This window comes from Taeniopygia guttata, chromosome 37 (genome assembly GCF_048771995.1).
Source record: "Taeniopygia guttata chromosome 37, bTaeGut7.mat, whole genome shotgun sequence".
NCBI classification, from domain to species: domain Eukaryota; kingdom Metazoa; phylum Chordata; class Aves; order Passeriformes; family Estrildidae; genus Taeniopygia; species Taeniopygia guttata.
The window spans coordinates 1,215,375-1,229,840 of record NC_133062.1 but is presented as its reverse complement, the minus strand read 5'-3'; the positions used below and the strand labels follow the sequence as shown (position 1 = coordinate 1,229,840).

At 52.5% G+C, this 14,466-nt stretch overlaps 1 protein-coding gene across 1 annotated transcript in view; it reads right to left on the bottom strand.

Annotated features, from left to right (window-relative positions):
• The window catches only part of PPFIA3 (PTPRF interacting protein alpha 3), a 54,173-nt gene that overhangs the window by 26,425 nt on the left and 13,282 nt on the right, over positions 1–14,466 (bottom strand). The window contains exons 9-16 of the mRNA XM_072921447.1: positions 12,355–12,489; positions 11,238–11,321; positions 10,061–10,192; positions 7,830–7,892; positions 7,026–7,105; positions 5,342–5,453; positions 3,886–4,049; positions 1,167–1,366 (exon numbers count right to left, since the gene is read on the bottom strand). Of these exons, the coding sequence (XP_072777548.1) occupies positions 1,167–1,366; positions 3,886–4,049; positions 5,342–5,453; positions 7,026–7,105; positions 7,830–7,892; positions 10,061–10,192; positions 11,238–11,321; positions 12,355–12,489 (970 nt within the window). The remainder of the gene's footprint in view (positions 1–1,166; positions 1,367–3,885; positions 4,050–5,341; positions 5,454–7,025; positions 7,106–7,829; positions 7,893–10,060; positions 10,193–11,237; positions 11,322–12,354; positions 12,490–14,466) is intronic.

Below are 14,466 nucleotides of genomic sequence, written 5' to 3'. Positions count from 1 at the left end.
TTTCCCCCCCCCAAATTTTGGGGTCCCTTCCCCCCCCCAATCTCGGGACCCCTCCCTAATTTCGGGACCCCCAAAATTCGGGACCCCCCCCCCCAATTTTTGATGCCCCCCTCTCCAAATTTCGGGGTCTCCCCCCCCTCAATTTCTGCCTCTTTCCCCATTTCCCGGGACCCCTCCCCATTTTTGGGGACCCCCCCCCAAATTTCGGGGTTGCCCTCAATTTCGGATTTCCCCCCCCCAAATTTTGGGGTCCACCCCCCTTTTTTTGACTCCCCCCTCCCCCAATTTCGGGGTCCCCTCCCCCATTTTTGGGGACCCCTCCCTCAATTTCGGGACCCCCGCCCAAATTTCGGATTTTCCCCCCCAGTTTTGGGGTCCCTCCCCCCCCAATTTCGGGGTCTCCCCCAATTTCGAGCCCCCCCCCCACAATTTTTTACTCCCCCCTCCCCCAATTTCTGCCTCTTTCCCCATTTTTTTGGGACCCTTTCCCCATTTTTGGGTACCCCCCCCCAATTTCGGGGTCCCCCCCCATCTCTCCCCCCTCCCCATTTTTGGGGACCACCCCCCAAATTTCGGGGTCCTCCCCCTCTCCCCCCCCCCAAATTTCGGGGTCCCCTTTCTCTCTCCCCCCTCCCCATTTTTGGGGACCCCCCCCAATTTCGGATTTCCCCCCCCCTAAATTTTGGGGTCCCTCCCCCCACTAATCTGGGGACCCCCCCAAAATTTCGGGACCCCCCCCTTTTTTTGAAGCCCCCTCCCCCCATTTTCGGTGCCCCCCCCCCAAATTTCGGGCTCCCCCCCTTTCTCTCCCCCTCCCCATTTTTGGGGACCCCCACCCCAATTTCGGGGCCCCCCCCCATATTTTTTTACCCCCCTCCCCCAATTTCTGCCTCTTTCCCCATTTTTCGGGACCCCTCCCCATTTTTGGGGACCCCCCCCAAATTTCGGGCTCGTCCCCCCCCCTTTTCCCTCCCCCAAATTTCGGGGTCCCCCCCTTTTTTTAAGCCCCCTTCCCCCATTTTCGGTGCCCCCCCCCCAATTTCGGGGCCCCCCCCTTTCTCTGCCCCCCCCCCCATTTTTGGGGACCCCTCCCCAATTTCGGGGTCCCCTTTCTCTCCCCCCCTCCCCATTTTTGGGGACCCCCCCCCCAATTTCGGGGGTCTCACCTCTCGGGCGGGGCTGGGGGGGGCGGGGCGGGGGGTGGAGCGGCCGCTGCCGGGGGGGGAGGGGCCCCCCAAATTTGGGGGGGGGGGTCCCCCGAAAGCGCGACCCCCCCCCCGGGGGGGTCCCCTCCAGCCCCCCCCCCACGCGGCTCTCGAGCTCCTCCGCCCGCAGCTCCGTGTTCTCCTTCTCCTCCTGGATCAGCCTGGGGGGCACCCCAAAATTTGGGGGGGTCCCCAAAAATGTGGGGGTCCCATACCCCAAAAATCCAAAAAAAGCCAAAAAAATCCCCACCAAAATCGCGAATTTCCACCCCAAAAAACACCAAATTTTATCGTTTTCTCCTCCTGGATCAGCCTGGGGCGAACCCCAAAATTTGAGGGGGACCCCAAAAATTTTGGGGACCCCCCCCTCAAAATTTGGGGGTCCCATAACCCAAAAAATCCCAAAAAAATCCCGAAAAATCCCCCCCAAAATCCCGAATTTCCACCCCAAAATGACCCAAATTTTGTCGTTTTCTCCTCCTGGATCAGCCTGGGGGGGCACCCCAAAATTTTGGGGGGGGTCCCCAAAAATTTGGGGGTCCCATACCCAAAAAATCCCCAAAAAAATCCCAAAAAATCCCAAAAAATCCCCAAAAATCAAAAAAAATCCCTTCAAATCCCGAATTTCCACCCCAAAATGACCCAAAATGACCCAAAACCGCCCAAATATTGGGGTTTTCTCCTCCTGGATCAGTCTGGGGCAAACCCCAAAAATTTGGGGGGGTCCCCAAAAATTTGGGGGGTCCCATACCCCAAAAAATCCCCAAAAATCCAAAAAATTCCCAAAAATTTCCCTTCAAATCCCGTATTTCCACCCCCAAATGACCCAAAATGACCCAAAATCCCCAAAATTTGGGGGTTTTCTCCTCCTGGATCAGTCTGGGGGGGTCCCCAAAAATTTGGGGGTCCCATACCCAAAAAATCCCAAAAAATCCCCAAAAATCTCCCCCGAAATCCCGAATTTCCACCCCAAAATGACCAAAAATCCCCCAAATTTTGGGGTTTTCTCCTCCTGGATCAGCCTGGGGGGGCACCCCAAACATTTGGGGGTTCCCGAATTTTGGGGATTTTGGGGGATTTTTGGGGCGTTTTTGGGAGATTTTGGGGTTCCCGAAATTTTATTTTTGGGGGCTCTGATTTGATCCTTTTTTGATGCTCCTGGAGTTGATTTTAGGGTGGAAAATTCAGGATTTTGGGGCAAAAATGTCCAAATTTCGAGGGAAAACGTTGGAATTTTGGGGCTTTTCGGGCTGGGGGATTTTGGGGGATTTTTGGGGGATTTTGGGGCATTTTTGGGGTCCCCAAATTTTTATTTTTGGGGGGCTCTGATTTGATCCTTTTTTGATGCTCCTGGAGTGGATTTTGGGGGAAAAAATTCAGGATTTTTGAGGGGAAATGTCAAATTTTTTAGGGAAAACATTGGAATTTTGGGGTTTTTTGTGTTCCTGGATTTTGGGGGATTTTTTGGGGATTTTGGGCCATTTTTGGGGTTCCCGAATTTGGATTTTTTGGGGCACCACTGACTTGATCTCCTTGTTGATGGCCTCCAGCTGCTCCTGGGCTGCGATTTTGGGGGAAAATCTCTGAATTTTGGGGAATTTTGGGGGATTTTTGGGGGGTCTCGGGGGGATTATTGGGGGGCTCTGGTTTGATCCTTTTTGATGCTTCTGGAGTGGATTTTGGGGAAAATTTTTGAGATTTTTGGGTAAAATTTTTTTGATTTTGGGGTTTTTGGGTTCCCAAATTTTGGGGGAATTTGGGGGGATTTTTGGGGTGTCTCAGGGGATTTTTGGGGTCCCCACATTTAGATTTTTGGGGGGCTCTGATTTGATCCTTTTTGATGCTTCTGGAGTGGATTTGGGGGGGAACTATTCGGCATTTTGGGGCAAAATCTCTGAATTTTGGGATTTTGGGGGATTTTTGGGGGATTTTTGGTGGATTTTTGGGCCATTTTTGGGGTCCCCAAATTTTAATTTTTGGGGGGCTCTGATTTGATCCTTTTTGATGTTTCTGGCGTTGATTTTAGAGAGGAAAATTCAGGATTTTTGAGGGAAAAAGTCAAATTTTTTAGGGAAAACTTTGGAATTTTGGGGTTTTTGGGGCTGCACAATTTTCGGGGATTTTTGGGGGATTTGGGGCCATTTTTGGGGTGCCCGAATTTGGGTTTTTTGGGGTGTCACTGACTTGATCTCCTTGTTGATGGCCTCCAGCTGCTCCTGGGCTGCGATTTTGGGGCAAAATCTCTGAATTTTGGGATTTTGGGGTATTTTTGGGGTCCCCAAATTTGGATTTTTGGGGGGCTCTGATTTGATCCATTTTTTATGTTCCTGGAGTAGATTTTGGGGGAAATTTTTGAGATTTTGGGGTAAAATTTGGGGATTTTGGGGTTTTTTGGGTTCCCGGATTTTGGGGCATTTTTGGGGGATTTTTGGGGGGATTTTTGGGTTTTTTGGGGTCCCCAAATTTTTATTTTTGGGGGGCTCTGATTTGATCCTTTTTGATGCTTCTGGAGTGGATTTTAGGGTAAAAAATTCAGGATTTTGGGGCAAAAATGTCCAAATTTTGAGGGAAAACGTTGGAATTTTGGGGTTTTTTGAGCTGCGGAATTTTGGGTGATTTTTGGGGGATTTGGGGCCATTTTTGGGGTGCCCGAATTTGTATTTTTTGGGGTGCCACTGACTTGATCTCCTTGTTGATGGCCTCCAGCTGCTCCTGCAGCAGCACCGCCAGGGTCTGCACGTCGGCAGCCCCGGGGGGGGAGGGGGCGTCCCGCTCCCGCCCCTCCCCCACCCGCGGCTCCTCCTCGTCCGACCCCTCCGGGGGCAGCGACCCCCGATCCCACTCCTGGGAATGGGGGAGAGGGAGAAATTAAAAAAAAACAAAATTAAAATTAAAAAAAAAAAAATCCAAAAAGATCCCAAAAAAATGAAAAAAAATTTTAAAAATAAAAAAAAAACCAGTCAAAAATAAAAAATAAATTTAAAAATTAAAAAAAAAATTAAAAAAAAATAATTTAAAAAATCAAAAAAAATTCCAAAAAATAGAAAAGCACAAAAAAATTGAAAAAAATTTAAAAATTCAAAAAATGAAAATAAAAAATAAAAATAAAAAAATCGAAAACAATCCCAAAAAAATAAAATAAAAACCATTTTAAAAAGTAAAAAAACCACAAAAATAATAAAAAAAGCACCAAAAAATCCAAAAAAGCCAAAAAACACCCAGAAAACCCAAAAAACCAAAAATCCCCCCAAAGAATCCATAAAACCCCCTACCCCACCCCCCAAAAAAAAAAATTAAAAATAAATTTTTAAAAAGCCCAAAAACCCAAAAAAACGGTCGGAAATTTGTGGAAATTCAGCCGCAAAAGCAGCGAAATTCCGCCCAAAACTGCAGCCAAAATTCCACCCCAAAATCCCACCCAAATTTCCCCCCAAATCTCCCCAACACCCCCCAAATCCCCACAAAATCCCTCAAACTCCCCCAAAATCCCCCCAAAACCCCCCCAAATCCCCAAATCCCCCCAAATCTCCCTAAACTCCCCCAAACCGCCCCCAAAATCCCCCCAATTTTCCTCCAAAATTCCCCAAAACCCCCCTAAAATCCCACCAAAATCCCCCCAAACTTCCCCAAATGCCCCCAAAACCCCCCCCAAATCCCCCCTAAATCCCCCCGAAACTCTGCAACAACCTCCCAAAATCCCCCAAATCTCCCTAAAATCCCCCCAAAATCCCCCCAGATCGCTCCCAAATCCACCCAAAAGTCCCCGAATTTTCCCCCAAAATCCCCCCAGACCCCCTGAAACCCCTCCAAAACCCCCCAAAACTCCCCCAAACCCCCCAAAATCCCCCAAAATCCCCCATAATCCCCCCAAAATCCCCCCAAATCCACCGAAATACCCCCAAAAATTCCCCAAACCCCTCAAAACCCTCCTAAATCCCCCCTAAATTCCCCCCGAATCCCCCCAAAAATCCCCCCCAAATCCCCCATAACTCCCCCAAAACCCCCCAAAATCCTCCCAAATTCTCCCAAATTTCCCCCCAAACTCTCCCAAATCCCCCCAAAATCCCCCAAATTCCCCCAAATGCCCCCAAAATCCCCCCATCCCCCACCCCCCCCCCCAATTTCCCCTCCCCCACCTCCTGTCTGGGGGGGCCCCACCGGCCCTTCCGGCCCCTCCGGGGGGGCTCCGGGGGGGTCCCGAGGGGGCTCTGGGGGCAGCGGAGCTCCAGAGCGCTGCCCGGGAGGGACCTGGGAATTGGGGAGGGGGCGACCCCCGAGGAGACCCCCCCCGGGACCCCCCCAAAAATCAGGGTGGGGGAGGGGCGGGGGGAATTGGGGAGGGGGCGGCACAGAGACCCCCCCCAGGGGAATCAGGGTGGGACCTGAGGGGATTTGGGGAGGGGGCGACCCCCAGGGGGAATCAGGGTGGGGGAGGGGTACGGGGGAATTGGGGGGTTTGGGGGAATTGGGGGAATTGGGGAGGGGGCGGCACCAGAGACCCAACCCCCGAAATCAGGGCAGGGGGGAATTGGGGAGGGGGCGGCACCAGGGACCCCCCCAGAGACCCCCCCCGAAATCAGGGAGGGACCTGGGGAATTGGGGAGGGGGCGGCACCGAGACCCCCTCCGAAATCAGGGTGGGGGAGGGGGCGGCCCCAGAGACCCCCCCCGAAATCAGGGTGGGGGAGAGGTACGGGGGAAATTGGGGAGGGGGCGACCCCCGGGGGGAAATCAGGGTGGGGGAGGGGCAGGGGGTTGGAAGGGATTTGGGGGGATTTTGGGGAGGTTTGGGGGGGGGATTTAGAGGGGATTTTGGGAAAATTTGGGGGGATTTGGGTGAGATTTGGGGGATAATTGGTGGGATTTGGGGGGATTTTGGGGGGTTTGGGTGGTATTTTTGGGGGGATTTGGGGAGATTTGGCGGAGTTTTGGGGGGATTTAGGGGAAATTTTGGGCGGTTTGGGGGGGTTTGGGGGATTTCGAGGGATTTGTGGGGATTTTGGGGGGATTTTGAGGGATTTGAGGGGGATTTTGGGGATTTTGGGGTGTTTGGGTGGGAATTGGGGAATTTTGGGGGGGATTTTGGTAATTTGGGTAATTTGGGGGGAATTTTGGGGGGATTTGGGGAGATTTTGGGGAGTTTGGAGAGATTTTGGGGGGATTTGGGGAAAAATGGGGGGATTTGGGGGATTTCAGGGGATTTGGGGGAGATTTGAGGTGATTCGGGGAAGTTTGAGAAAATTTAAGGGGATTTGGGGGGAGTTTGGGGGAAATCTGGGAAATTTTGGGGGAGTCTGGGGGCGGTTGGGGGATTGTGGGGATTTTTGGGGAATTTTGGAATTTGGGGGGATTTGGGGGGATTTTGAGGTAAATTTGAGACATTTGGGGGATTTGGGTGGGATTTGGGGGATTTTAGAGGGATATTTGGGGAATTTGGGGGGTTATTTTGGGGTTATTTTTCGGTTATTTTGGGGGTTATTTTGGGTTTTTTTGGGGTTATTTTGGGTTTTTTTGGGTTATTTTGTGGTTATTTTGGGGTTATTTTGGGGTTATTTTTGGGGTTATTTTGGGGTGTTTTGGGGGTTATTTTGGGATTTTTTTGGGGTTATTTTGGGGATTATTTTGGGGTTATTTTGGGGTTATTTTGGGGTGTTTTTGGGGGATATTTTGGGGTTATTTTGGGGTTATTTTGGGGTTATTTTGGGGTTTTTTGGGGTTATTTTGGGGATTATTTTTGGGATTATTTTTGTGGTTATTTTTGTGGTTATTTTGGGGTTATTTTTGGGTTATTTTGGGGTTATTTTGGGTTTTTTTGGGGTACCTGGAGTAGGAGGAGCCGGGGCGCCCCCGGAGCTGGTCCAGCTCCTGCTGCATCCGCTCCATCTCCGCCAGCAGCTGCTCCTGGGGGAAATTCGGGAATTTCGGGAATTTTGGGAATTTTGGGAATTTTGGGAATTTTGGGAGTCAGTGCTGGGGAGCCCCGGTGGGATTTGGAGTCTGGGAAACCCCAAAAACCATCCGGGATTGGGGGAAAATCTGAAATTTATCCCAAATTCCGGCAAAATTCCAGCGGAAATTCCCAAAATTTCCCCAAAATCATCCGGGATTTGGGAAAAAAAAATCTGAAATTTATCCCAAAAAATGTCCCAGAATTCAACTAAAAATTCTCCAAAAATTCGCACAAATCTGTTAAAAATTTCTGCCCGAAATCTACTGGAAAAAAACCCTCAAAATCTGACCAAAATCAACCAAAATTCCTCCCCAAAATCTCCCAAAACCCCTAAAAAAAAAAGCCCCAAAAAACCTAAAAAATAATTTAAAAAAACCATTAAAAACCCAAACAAAAACAAAAGCAAAAAATACAAAAAAAACCTAAAAAAGTCAAGGAAACTCTCAAAAAAACATTAAAAATAAAAAATGCCAAAATTTAAAAAAAATTAAATAAAAAATAAAAAAAAAATCAATTAAAAATTTTAAATAATCTAAAAAAAAATCCCAAAAAATCCCAAATAATCCCCCCAAAATCCCCCCAAAATTCCCTCAAAATCCTCCCAAATTCTCACAAAATCTCCCAAAATCCCCCAAAATTCCCAAAATCCCCCAAAATTGCCCCAAAATCTCCGACCTTGTTGAGCAGGAGCTCGTCCTGCATTTTCTTCATGTTGGCGATTTCCTCACTCAGCGAATTCTGGGGAGGGGAAATGAGGGGGGACCCCAAAAAATTCCCCAAAAATCCCAAAAAAAACACAAAAAAAAACCCCACAAAACAACCCAAAAAACCCAAAAAACCCAAAAAAACCCAAAAAACCCCAAAAAAATCCTAAAAACACCCCAAAAAATCCCCCCAAAAAACTCCCCCAAAAAACTCCAAAAAACCACGAAAAAACCCCAAACCCACCCTAAAAATCCACCCAAAAAAACCCCAAACCCCCCCCCAAAAAAAACCCAAAAAACCCAAAAAAACACCCAAAAATCCACCCAAAAAAACCCAAACCCACCCCAAAATCCTCCCCAAAAAACCCCAAAAAACCCCCCAAAAAAACCCAAAAACGCCAAAAAATCCTAAAAACCCCCAGAAAACCCCCCAAAAAAACAAAAAAAAACAAAAAAAAAAAAACAACGAAAAACCCCCAAAAACCCCCGAAAAAAAATCCCCCCAAAAAACCCAAAAACACCCCAAAAGACACCCCCAAAAAAACCAAAAAAAATCCTACAACACCCTCCAAAAAAACCCCAAAAAAACCTCCAAAAAACCCCAAAAAACCTCAAAAAAAACAACCCCCCCAAAAAAAAAACCCAAAAAAACCCCAAAAAACCCAACAACATCCCTGCAAACCCCCCCCAAAAAAACCCCAAAACACCCCCCATGTCCCCCAAACCCCCCCCCAAAAAAACCCCCAAAAAAACCAAAAAAAAACCCCAAAAAAGCCCAAAAAACTCCCCCAAAAAAGCAAAAAAACCCCAAAAAAAACCCCCAAAAAACCCCCCGAAAAACCCCAAAAACTGCCCCAAACCCCCCAAAAAAATACCAAAATCCCCCAAATCCCATCCAGGGACCCCCCAAATTTCTCCCCAATTTCGGGGACCCCCCAGACCCCTCCCCAATTTTGGGGTGCCCAAATCCCCTCCTTTAGCCCCAACAAAACCCATTTCAGAGCCCCCAGGACCCCCAAAACTCCCCCCAAAATCCCCCCAAATCCCATCCAGGACCCCCCAAATCCCACCCAGGGACCCCCCAAATTTCTCGTGGGACCCCCCAAATTTCGGGGCGCCCCCACCTTCTCCTCCAGCGCCCCCATCCTCTCCTTGAGGTGCAACAAAAACCATTTCAGAGCCCCCAGGACCCCCAAAACTCCCCCCAAAATCCATCCAGGGACCCCCCAAATCCCATCCAGGACCCCCCAAAAATCCCCCTGGGACCCCCCAAATCCCATCCAGGACCCCCCAAATTTATCCCCAATTTTGGGGCGCCCCCATCCCCTCCTTTAACTGCAACAAAAACCATTTCAGAGCCCCCAGGACCCCCAAAACTCCCCCTGGGACCCCCAAACTCCCCCCAAAATCCCCCCGGGACACCCCAAATCCCATCCAGGACCCCCCAAATTTCTCCCCAATTTCGGGGACCCCTCCCCAATTTTGGGGGTGCCCAAATCCTCTCTTCGAGGTGCAACAAAAACCATTTCAGAGCCCCCAAAGTCCCCCCAGGACCCCCCAAAATCCCGTCCAGGACCCCCCAAATCCCATCCAGGGACCCCCCAAATTTCTCCCCAATTTCGGGGACCCCTCCCCAATTTTGGGGCGCCCCTAAATTCTCCCCCAGCGCCCCCATCCCCTCCTTGAGGTGCAACAAAAACCATTTCAGAGCCCCCGGGACCCCCTAAAATCCCCCCAAAATCCCCCCGGGACCCCCAAAATCCATCCAGGACCCCCCAAATTTCTCGTGGGACCCCCCAAATTTTGGGGCGCCCCTAAATTCTCCTCCAGCGCCCCCATCCTCTCCTTGAGGTGCAACAAAACCCATTTCAGAGCCCCCAAATCCCATCCAGGACCCCCCAAATCCCATCCAGGACCCCCCAAATCCCATCCAGGACCCCCCAAAATCCATCCAGGACCCCCCAAATTTTCCCCGGGACCCCCCAAAATCCCCCTGGGACCCCCCAAATTTCCCTCAGGACCCCCCAAATTTCTGCCCAGTTTTGGGGCGCCCCCATCCCCTTCTTTAATTGCAACAAAAACCATTTCAGGGCCCCCAAAATCCCCCCAAAATCCCCCCGGGACCCCCCAAAATCCATCCAGGACCCCCCAAATTTCCCCCAGGACCCCCCAAATTTCTCCCCAATTTCGGGGCGCCCCCACCTTCTCCTCCAGCGCCCCCATCCTCTCCTTGAGGTGCAGCTGCAGCCGCTCGTTGCTCTCGCTCAGGAGCCGATCCACCGTCTCCGAGAGCCGCTTGTTGTGCTCATCGTTCATCTTCTCCCTCTGCCGGGCCTGGGGGGGACCCCAAAATTTGGGGGGGGTCCCCAAAATTCCCGAGGGGGTCCCCAAAAAATCAAGGGAGAGGCTAAAAGTGACCGGGAGCCAACAGGAGAATGGCAAAGCCGCGGGTTGAGGCGCAAAAATTGAATTTTTAGTGATTTTTTTGGAATTTTGGGGACCCCCCCTCCCCCCCCGTCAGGAATTTTGGGGTACTCGATGAAATTTTGGGGCCCCCCCATGAAATTTTGGGGTCCCCACATGAAATTTTGGGGGTTTCCAATTTGAGGGTGGAGAATTTTCACCCTCCAGGTTAAAATTTCCCCCCCCCAAAAAAACCAGAATCCCTCAGGACACCCCAAATCCCTTCCGGGACCCCCTCAAATCTTTTTGGGGGGAAACCCAATTTTTTTAAGGGGGGACCCCAAATTTTTTGGGGTCCGCAGTTTTGGGGTCCTCAATTAATTGGAAACACCAAATTTTGGGGTATCTGCTGCTCATTTTTGAGGTTTCTCATTTTTGGGGTGACCCCGTTTTTGGGGTGACCCCATTTTTGAGGTTTCTCATTTTTGGGGTGACCCCATTTTTAGGGGTTCCCATTTTTGGGGTTTCCCATTTTGGGGGCTTCCCATTTTTGGGGTTTTCAAGTTTTGGGATTTCCAATTCTTGGGGTTCTCCATTTTTGGGGTGCCCCATTTTTGCATTTCCCAATTTTGGGTTTTTGGGGTTTCCCATTTTTGGGGTTTTCTGTTTGTTGTGGTGCCCATTTTTTGGGTTTCCCCATTTTTTAGGGTGCCCATTTTTGGGGTGCCCATTTTTTAATTTTCCCGATTTTGGGTTCCCCATTTTTGGGGTTTCCCATTTTTGAGGGTTCCCATTTTTGGGGTGCCCCATTTTTGCATTTCCCATTTTTGGGTTTTTGGGGTTTCCCATTTTTGGGGTTTCCCTTTTTTGTGGTGCCCATTTTTGGGGTTTCCCCATTTTTTAGGGTGCCCATTTTTGGGGTGCCGGTTTTTGGGGTGCCCCCAATTTTGGGGTGCCCATTTTTGGGGTGCCCCACCCTCTGCAGCTCCTGGTTCTTCTCCTGCAGTTGGGCCTCGAGCTGCCGCAGCCGCTCCTCGAAATTCCCGTGGCGCTCCTCGGCCTGGGGGGGTTTTGGGATTTGGGGGATTTGGGGGGTTTGGGGACACAGGAACCCCAAAATCCCCCTCAGGAACCCCAAAATCCCCCTCAGGACCCCAAAATCCCCTTCAGGACCCCAAAATCCCCCCAAAATCCCCCTCAGGACCCCCAAAATCCCCCCCAGGACACCCCAAATGCCCCTCAGAACCCTTCAAGATCCTCCCAGACCACCCGAGAAACCCCCAAAACCCCCCCAGGACCCATCAAGACCCCCCAAACCCTCCACAGGACCCCCTAAATCCCCCCCAGGACCCCCCAATTGCCCCCCAGACCACCCCAGGACACCTCAAATCCCCCCCAGAACACCCGAAATCTCCCCCAGGACCCCCCAAATCCCCCCTGGGACCCCCCAAATCCCCCCCAGACCACCCCAGAACACCCCAAAATCCCCCCAGGATGCCCCAAATCCCCCTCAGGACATCCCAAAATCCACCTCAGGACACCCCAAAATTCCCCCCAGGACCCTTCAAGACCCCCCAAATCCTCTCCAGGACCCCCCAAATCCCCCTCAGGACCCCTCAAGATCCTCCCAGACCACCCCAGGACCCCCCAAATCCCCCCCAGGACCCCCCAAATCCCCCTCAGGACCCCTCAAGACTCCCCCAAATCCGCCCAAATCGCCCTCAGGACACCCCAAATCCCCCTCAGGACCCCCAAAATTCCCCTCCAGGACCCCCCAAACCCCCCCAGGACCCCCCAAATCCCCCTCAGGCCACCCCAAATCCCCCTCAGGACCCCCCAAATCCCCCTCAGGACCTCCCAACCCCTCCCAGGACCCTTCAAATCACCCCAAGTCCCCCCAAATCCCCCCCAGGACCCCCCAAATCCCCATCAGGAGCCCCAAAATCCCCCCTAAATCCCCTCCAGGACCCTTCAAGACCCCCCAAATCCCCCCCAAACCACCCCAGGACCCCCCAAATCACACCCAGGACACCTCAAATCCCCCCCAGGACCCCTCAAACCCCCCCAGGACCCCCCAACCCCCCCGGGCCCACCTTGGTGAGCGCCGCCACCCTCTGGGCCAGCTGGGCCTCGATCTCGGGCAGCGTCTCGGCCTTTTGCAGCGTCAGCTGGAGCTTGGCCTTGGCGTCCTCCAGCCACTCCTGCAGCTGCCGGCCCTTCTCCTCGCTCTGGGGACATGGGGACATCGGGGACATTGGGGACATCGGGGACATTGGGGACATTGGGGACATTGGGGACACTGGGGGATTGGGGACATTGGGGACACAGGGACATCAGGCGTCCTCCAGCCACTCCTGCAGCTGCCGGCCCTTCTCCTCGCTCTGGGGACATTTGGGGACATTGGGGGGATTGGGGACATTGGGGACGTTTGGGGGATTGGGGACATTGGGGACATTGGGGACATTGGGGGGATTGGGGACATTGGGGGGATTGGGGACGTTGGGGACATTGGGGACATCAGGGACATCGGGGGGATTGGGAACATTGGGGACATTGGGGACATCGGGGACATTGGGGACATTGAGGGGATTGGGGACATGGGGACATCAGGCGTCCTCCAGCCACTCCTGCAGCTGCCGGCCCTTCTCCTCGCTCTGGGGACATTGGGGACATTGGGGACATTGGGGGGACATTGGGGACATTGGGGACATTGAGGACGTTTGGGGGGATTGGGGACATTGGGGACATTGGGGACATTGGGGACATTGGGGGGACATTGAGGGGATTGGGGACATTGGGGACATTGGGGACATCAGGGATGTTTGGGGGATTGGGGACACTGGGGACATTGGGGACATTGGGGACATTGGGGACATTGGGGGGATTGGGGACATTGGGGGGATTGGGGACATTGGGGCATTGGGGACATTGGGGACATTGGGGACATTGGGGACATTGGGGACATCAGGGACATTGGGGACATCGGGGACATTGGGGACATTGGGGGTGTTGGGGACGTTGGGGACATTGGGGATGTTGGGGACATTGAGGGGATTGGGGACATTGGGGACATTGGGGACATTGGGGACGTTGGGGACATTGGGGACATTGGGGACATTGGGGGCATCGGGGACATTGGGGACATTGGGGATGTTGGGGACATTGGGGACATTGGGGACATTGGGGGCATCGGGGACATTGGGGACATTGGGGGCATCGGGGACATTGGGGACATTGGGGGTGTTGGGGACATTTGGGGACATTGGGGACACTGGGGACATTGGGGACATTGATGGATTGGTTAAATTTAGGACATTTGGGGACATTTGGGACACTGATGGATTGGGGACGTTGGGGACATCGGGGACATTGGGGACATTGGGGACATTTGGGGACATTTGGGGACATTTGGGGACATTGGGCTGAAGGACAAGGATGGGGGAGGGACAACATCAACCGGTGGTGGGGACATCAATGGGGACACCGAGGTGTGCCCAGGTGTGTCCCCAGGTGTGTCCCCTCTATCCAGGTGTCCCCAGGTGTGTCCCCAGGTGTGTCGCAAATGTCCCCAGGTTTGTCCCCTCTATCCCAGGTGTATCTCAGCTGTGTCCTCACTGTCCCCAGGTTTGTCCCAAATGTCCCCAAATGTCCCCAGATGTCCCCAGCTGTGTCCCCAGCTGTGTCCCCAATGTCCCCAATGTCCCCAGGTGTGTCCCCAATGTCCCCAGGTGTATCCCAGGTGTGTCCCCAATGTCCCCAGCTGTGTCCCCAATGTCCCCAGGTGTATCCCAGGTGTCCCCAATGTCCCCAGCTGTGTCCCCAATGTCCCCAGGTGTATCCCAGGTGTGTCCCCAATGTCACCAGGTGTGTCCCCAATGTCCCCAGGTGTATCTCAGGTGTCCCCAGCTGTGTCCCAGGTGTGTCCCCAGCTGTGTCCCCAATGTCCCCAGTGTCCCCAGGTGTGTCCCCAGTGTCCCCAGGTGTGTCCCAAATGTCCCCAGGTGTGTCCCCTCTATCCAGGTGTGTCCAGGTGTGTCCAGGTGTGTCTCAGCTGTGCCCCAGGTGTATCTCAGATGTCCCCAGGTGTGTCCCCAGTGTCCCCAGGGTGTCCCCTCTATCCCAGGTGTATCTCAGGTGTGTCCCCAATGTCCCCAGGTGTGTCCCCAGGTGTCCCCAATGTCCCCAGGTGTGTCCCCAGGTGTCCC